Below are 6,000 nucleotides of genomic sequence, written 5' to 3'. Positions count from 1 at the left end.
TCGGCCTCGGTACTTGGCCTCCTCAAGGGTGTCATGAGCCACGTCTTCAGTGGAGAGCCCTTGTCTCCAAGCAGCCAGCCGGAAAGTCTGTTTGGACTTTAGAGGAGCGAAGAGCTGAGGGAGGGTGGACTGGCGAAGGATGAAAGAGTCATGGCAGCTGCCAGGGAATTTGGTGCACACATGCATGTTGATATTACTATGTGTGCAGTCCAGCTGCACATTGAGGGATTGGAAGCCCTTGCAGTTGACAAAGACTCCTGGGTGATGTGGGGGTGCTCTGATGGCCACATGTGTGCAGCCGATGATGCCCAGCACCCGTGGGAAGCCAGCCAGAGCGGCAAATGCCAGCGCCCGCTCAGTAACAGCTTCATCAGTGGCAAAGTTGATATAATTGGCTGACTTGTCAAAGAGGGCATCAGTGACCTCTGTGGTGCATCTGTGGGTGGCCGACTGCGAGATGCCGCAAATGTCTGCTGCAGATCCCTGGAAGGAAGCTGAGGTGAAGAGGTTGAGGGTGCTAGTGATGTTGACAGCCACTGGCAAGGCATGTCCACCCACTCCTCTGGGCTGCAGGTCTTGCTCCAGCAATCTGCAAATGTCTGCGACAACCTGGCGCGATAGCCTGGTTCTCCTTTGGCACTGCTGGTCCGTCATGTTGAGGAAGCTCATCCTCTGCCTGTATACCCTGTGTTGGGGGTATCACCTCCAGCATGGTGCAGCCCTGCGCTGATGCCCTCTGTACTGTGGAGCATCAGGTGGTTGAGAAGAAGGTTGGTGGTGTTGTTGTTGGTGCTGCTGGTGTTGGGGCTCATTGTGGTCCAATTGAGAGGGCCAAGGTGAGACAGTATAAATGGCACCCATGCTGATGGACTAGATGGCAGGTCAAGTAGAGATGACAGAAGCAATCTGTCAACGGTGTGATAGGTTCTTCCAATGAGGTGAAAGTGGATCCTGACTTCGCTGGAAACACTTACACCCTCTAGAAAGGTAAATCTGTGCTGACAATGCACTCAGCAACAGCTTCTGCTTTAGGAAAGTGACCAGCTGTCAGGTGGGAGTTTTATTGTAATTTTCATGCTGTGCACTAATGAGGTGGGTCAATGGCCACTCAACTTCTGCCTTAGGCTCACAGACGTGGTTCCCGAGCTGCTTGATTCCCGTGGTCAGTTGGGGAAATTTGAAAGGTCGGGTTAAAAAGACGGTTAAGGGTCTGATAAGTACCTCATAATGATCTTAATTACCTCGGCCGCATCTGCCATTCGGGTCGTTTACACGCTGGCAAACGGGCCTGAGGGAAAGGCGTGTGGCGGTGGGATGATGGCGGGTTCCTGACCCGCTCCATGGTTTTTCAAATTTACCTCCCGACTCACCTCCAATCTTGCCTGCACGGACCCCAGAAAAGTCCAGCTGATGTCTCCAAGCAATTGCAAAATCTGCTCTGATCAAAGACTGCAGTGTTTGATGAAGATATAACCCTCAGCACTTTCTCCGGTTATTCCCCTGGGAGGAAGTTGTAGAAAATAATATCGTGAAACATGCTTACCTACAAAATACTCAGAAGTGAGCCTGTTACACAACATCAGGATGTGATAAACATCAGCACTAGAACCAGTCAGTCCGTTGCATGCTCTGGCACTTCACTCCTGATTGAAGTCCTGTGGTTCTGTTACTGCACTAAAATAAGCTTCCACCTTGGGCATGACGGGCCCTGAATGAATTCCCCATTTCCTGATGTGCCCAGTTTTATTTGGGGACATGAGATTTAGAATGAGATTCAAGGCACTTCATAGGAGCGATTATCAAACAAAATTTGACACCGAGACACATAAGGAGATATTAGGACAGGTGACCAAAAGCTTGGTCAAAGTGGTAGGTTTTAAGGAGCGTCTTAAAGGAGGAGAGAGAGGTAGCGAGGCAGAGAGGTTTAGGGAGGGAATTCCAGAGCTTAGGGCCCAGGCAGCTGAAGGCACGGCCGCCAATGGTAGAGTGATTTGGAGGAGGGCAGTGATCTCGGAGTGTTTTGGGCTGGAGGAGGTCACAGAGAGGGAGGGGCGGAGGGATTTGAAAACGAGGATTAAAATTTTAAAACTGAGGCATTGCCGGACCGGGAGCCAATGTAGGTCAGTGAGCACAGGCACAATTTTAACTCCCATTCTACCTAGTTTCAGCTGGGCAGAGGGAGTTACAATTCCCCCTCACGTCTCAGCACTGCCACCTGACAGTCCATTCACTCATAAAGCCACTGGGTACATTCTAACATCCCTTTTCTAGTTACATATTGCAAATGATCAGCACAGTATTCTTTTTTTTTTTGCAGAGTGGCTTCCTGTTTTATCTGGCTTCCACACAGCCAATTGTGAAAGACACATCTGCTTCCTGCCCATCATCGGCAAACACTTGGGTTCCTTCACTAATAGTCTTGAAAGCATGCTCGAAGGGATAGAAACTACATGGAATGGGCAGGATTGGGAGAACCGGACGTCTATGGTAAGTGTTTTAGCCTTAGACAGGATTTGGCCAGGTGTAGTGAACTTAAACCAGCTTCTGCCAAACCAACAGACTTCCTTGCATTTTAGATTGTCGATTCTGAGACTTGAGCTGGGATGTCCTGTTTTTTGCATTCACTCGCCCTTGACGAGCCTGTCCGTCAAAAGCAACGGGAGGAAAAATCACAGGCTAGCGAGCATGGGGATAGAAATTCTCAGATGCGTGACTTTCACTTCTTGCAACTGTGAAAGGTTGTCTTTTGCCTTCACTGTTCCGCGTATCAGCTTCATCTGCCAAAACAACCTAACAGTATTTTATCAGCACACAGTGCACGATTTCTGGTCAGAAAATTGTGTGCTGCGTGTGCCCGAGTTTCCGGTGCGTGTTGCCAGATGGCAAGGCTTCGTAATGGAAACACATAATGGGAAAATTACCCCAATACACTGGAAAGGATTTTAAGCAGTTCTCGTACAGCATGGCTGTGTATATATTTTGTTTTAATTTAAATTTTCATCAATTACGGTGCCAAAAGTGGCAGCTGCCTGGGCCCTGAGTGCTGGAATTCCTTCCTTAAACCTCTCCACCTCGCTACCTCTCTCTCCTCCTTTAAGACACTCCCTAAAACCTACCTCTTTGACCAAGTGTTTGGTCACTTGTCCTAATATCTCCTTATGTGATTCGGTGTCATTTTTTTGGGTGCGATTACGCTCCTGTGAAGCGCCTTAGGACGTTTTACTACGTTAACGGAGCTATATAAATGCAAGTTGTTGTTATCATTGTTTATTCTGCGCCTGAAAGTGTCTCGGGGGGACTTCCTTCTTAGATTTCTTTTTTTAAATGTTCTCCTCTATTCCTGAGGTACTTGGGTACATGTTCCATGGGTGCCAGCTACCTTCGCTATCTCGTCCATTCCTCATGTGTGAGCCTAGTTAGTGAGTCACACAGGCCCTGGAGCCAAGCTGATCCTGTCCTGATAGCCTGATGTCCACACCTTATGAAAGGAGTCACTGGCTTGCGACTTGAGCACAAAAATCTAGGCTGACGCTCCAGTGCATTAGTGAGGGAGTGCTACACTGTTGGAGGCACCGTCTTTCAGATGAGACATTAAACCGAGGTCCCGTCTGTTATGTTCATTAATAACTAGACATTCTTATTATGAACACAGCTAGCTTCTAGCTAGTCACTTATTCAGTACACGTTCTCTAGGTACAGCATCTGTAGAGATTCCGCATGTGTGCTTCTGTGTGCAGGCTTCCATCTTGACTACTGCCTTCTGGGTAGCCTAGTGCATTGTGGGTAGTGTAGTCTTAAACACATACAACTAAATATATAGCTCTATACAGCGCTACAGCTCCATCTAGTGTACCACTATAGAATGACATGTTATTGATCATTACACCCCCCTTTGAGGTTAAACAAAATCAACATCAATCAATATCAATCAACTTTCAAGAAAAACGATAAAGATGATATCAGTAACACTTTTGCTAGTGCTCTATAAACATAAACATTTTCACAACAGTCAACACATTTTCAAAGCTTTACTTTATACTCAAAGATTAAGTCTATCAGGCTTTTTTACTACACGTGTGGGTCTTCTCAGCACGGGTAAGTCTGATGTGTTTTCATGAGATTGTTCTGGTGGTGATTGACAAGATGCAGTTGCGGCATTGTCATCGATCTGCTCTTGTATAGTCTCTTGTGTTTTTAGCGTGGAGCTCCAGATGATAATGTCATCAACATAGACCCGGACTCCTTCCAGACCTTCAATTTTGCTCTATGAAAGATTTCAGATGCAGATATTATCCCTAAAGGCATTCTGAGGAAACAATACCTGCCAAATGGTGTGTTGAAGGTACAGTATTTGGTGCTCTCTTCATCCAGTTTTAGTTGCCAAAATCCTTGTGAGGCATTGAGCTTTGTAAAGTATCTGGCACCTGACATTTTACTGGTGATTTCTTCTCGCTTGGGAATCTGGTAGTGTTCACGTTTTATGTTTGCATTTAAGTCCTTTGGATCCATGCATATTCTTAGATCATTGTTCTTTTTCTTTACACATACCATGGAGTTAACCCAGTCTGTTGGCTCTTCGACTTTCCTGATGACTCCTAGTGTGGTCATTCTGTCCAGTTCATTCTTGAGCCGGTCACGCAGGGGTGCTGGAACTCTTCATGGAGCATGTACCACTGGCTGAGCATCCTCCTTTAGCTGGATCTTCTATGTGAATGGTAGAACTCCAAATCCTTTGAACACATCCTGGAAATTATTTACTACAGAATCCACTGAGTCATCTGGTCCGCTTATGGCACAGTTTATACGGTAGACTCTCTTGACCAGTTCTAAGTCTTCACAAGCTTTGTCACCCAGTAGTGAATCAAGTCCTTCAGGCACAACAGAAAACATGAGATGATGCACTTTGTCTTTGACTGTCACTTTAAGTGTGCATACACCTAAGCTATCTATTTTCTGTTCATTATAGTTCTTCAGTAGTACTGACTTTTTCTGTATTTTGGGCTTTTCTTTCATGTTTTTAATGTCACTCATACTGATTAAGTTTGCTTTTGCCCCAGTGTCTAGTTTCAATGTAACTAATGCTCCATTTACCTGCAGTGGGATCATCCATTTGTCCTCTTTTACTGCATTGACATTATGTTCAGCATTGTTTATTCCTGAGGGCTGCACATTTTCTGTATCCTTTTCTATATTGTCACATGACACCATTCCTACAAAAAATGTCTCACTTAAATCAGTGTCCTCAATCACATTAACTCGTTGCCCTTTCTTTGTTTTTACTTTTGAAAAGTATTGTTTGGCAAAGTGATTCTTTCCATGACATTTTGTGCACATTTTTCCAAACGCTGGGCATTGTCTTAACTGGTGTTTGTAACCACAGCGTTTACAATTAAAATTTCCTTCCTCCGATTGCTTTTCATTTCTGTTCTGCCCATGTTTCTTCCCTTTGTAGGACACAGCACCGACAGCAGCACTTACTACAATAGCATCATTATTGATTTCACTGAAAGTCTTCGCATGCTTTCGAGCTAGCTCACTGGCTTGGCATATTTTCACAGCATTTTCCAATGTTAGTTCGGTTTCTCTCAACAGATGTTCCCTGACCTTTTTATCATGAATACCAAACACAATTTGGTCACGAATCATGGATGCTTTCAGCTCAGAGAAATTACATGTCTGTGCTTTCAGTTTCAGATCAGTCACAAAGCTATCAAAAGTCTCATTTTGCTGCTGTGTCCTTGAACAGAACACATACCTCTCATAGGTTTCATTCTTTTTGGGAGAACAATGTGTATCAAATTTCTTTAGCACATCGTCTAAATATTCTCTGTTCTCCTCTGGATTAAATACAAATGTATTAAATATCTCTATCGCCTGTGGGCCTGCAACCGTAAGCAGCAACGCCACTTTTCTTGCGTCTGGCTTCGTACCGAATCCGATGGCAGCAATGTAGAGTTTGAATTGTTGTTTGAAAGCCCGCCAATTGTAGTCAACATTTCC

At 45.1% G+C, this 6,000-nt stretch overlaps 1 protein-coding gene across 1 annotated transcript in view; it reads left to right on the top strand.

Annotated features, from left to right (window-relative positions):
• Positions 1–2,307: 2,307 nt before the first annotated feature.
• LOC147109026 (G protein-coupled receptor 68-like) overlaps positions 2,308–6,000 on the top strand; it is an 81,807-nt gene continuing 78,114 nt past the window's right edge. The window contains exon 1 of the mRNA XM_086002592.1: positions 2,308–2,487. Within this exon, the coding sequence (XP_085858718.1) occupies positions 2,428–2,487 (60 nt within the window). The 5' untranslated portion in view covers positions 2,308–2,427. The remainder of the gene's footprint in view (positions 2,488–6,000) is intronic.

This window comes from Somniosus microcephalus, chromosome 12 (genome assembly GCF_052327205.1).
Source record: "Somniosus microcephalus isolate GS21.2 chromosome 12, FLI_Smic_1.0, whole genome shotgun sequence".
Taxonomy (NCBI): Eukaryota; Metazoa; Chordata; class Chondrichthyes; order Squaliformes; family Somniosidae; genus Somniosus; species Somniosus microcephalus.
This window is presented reverse-complemented; position numbering and strand designations above follow the sequence as displayed.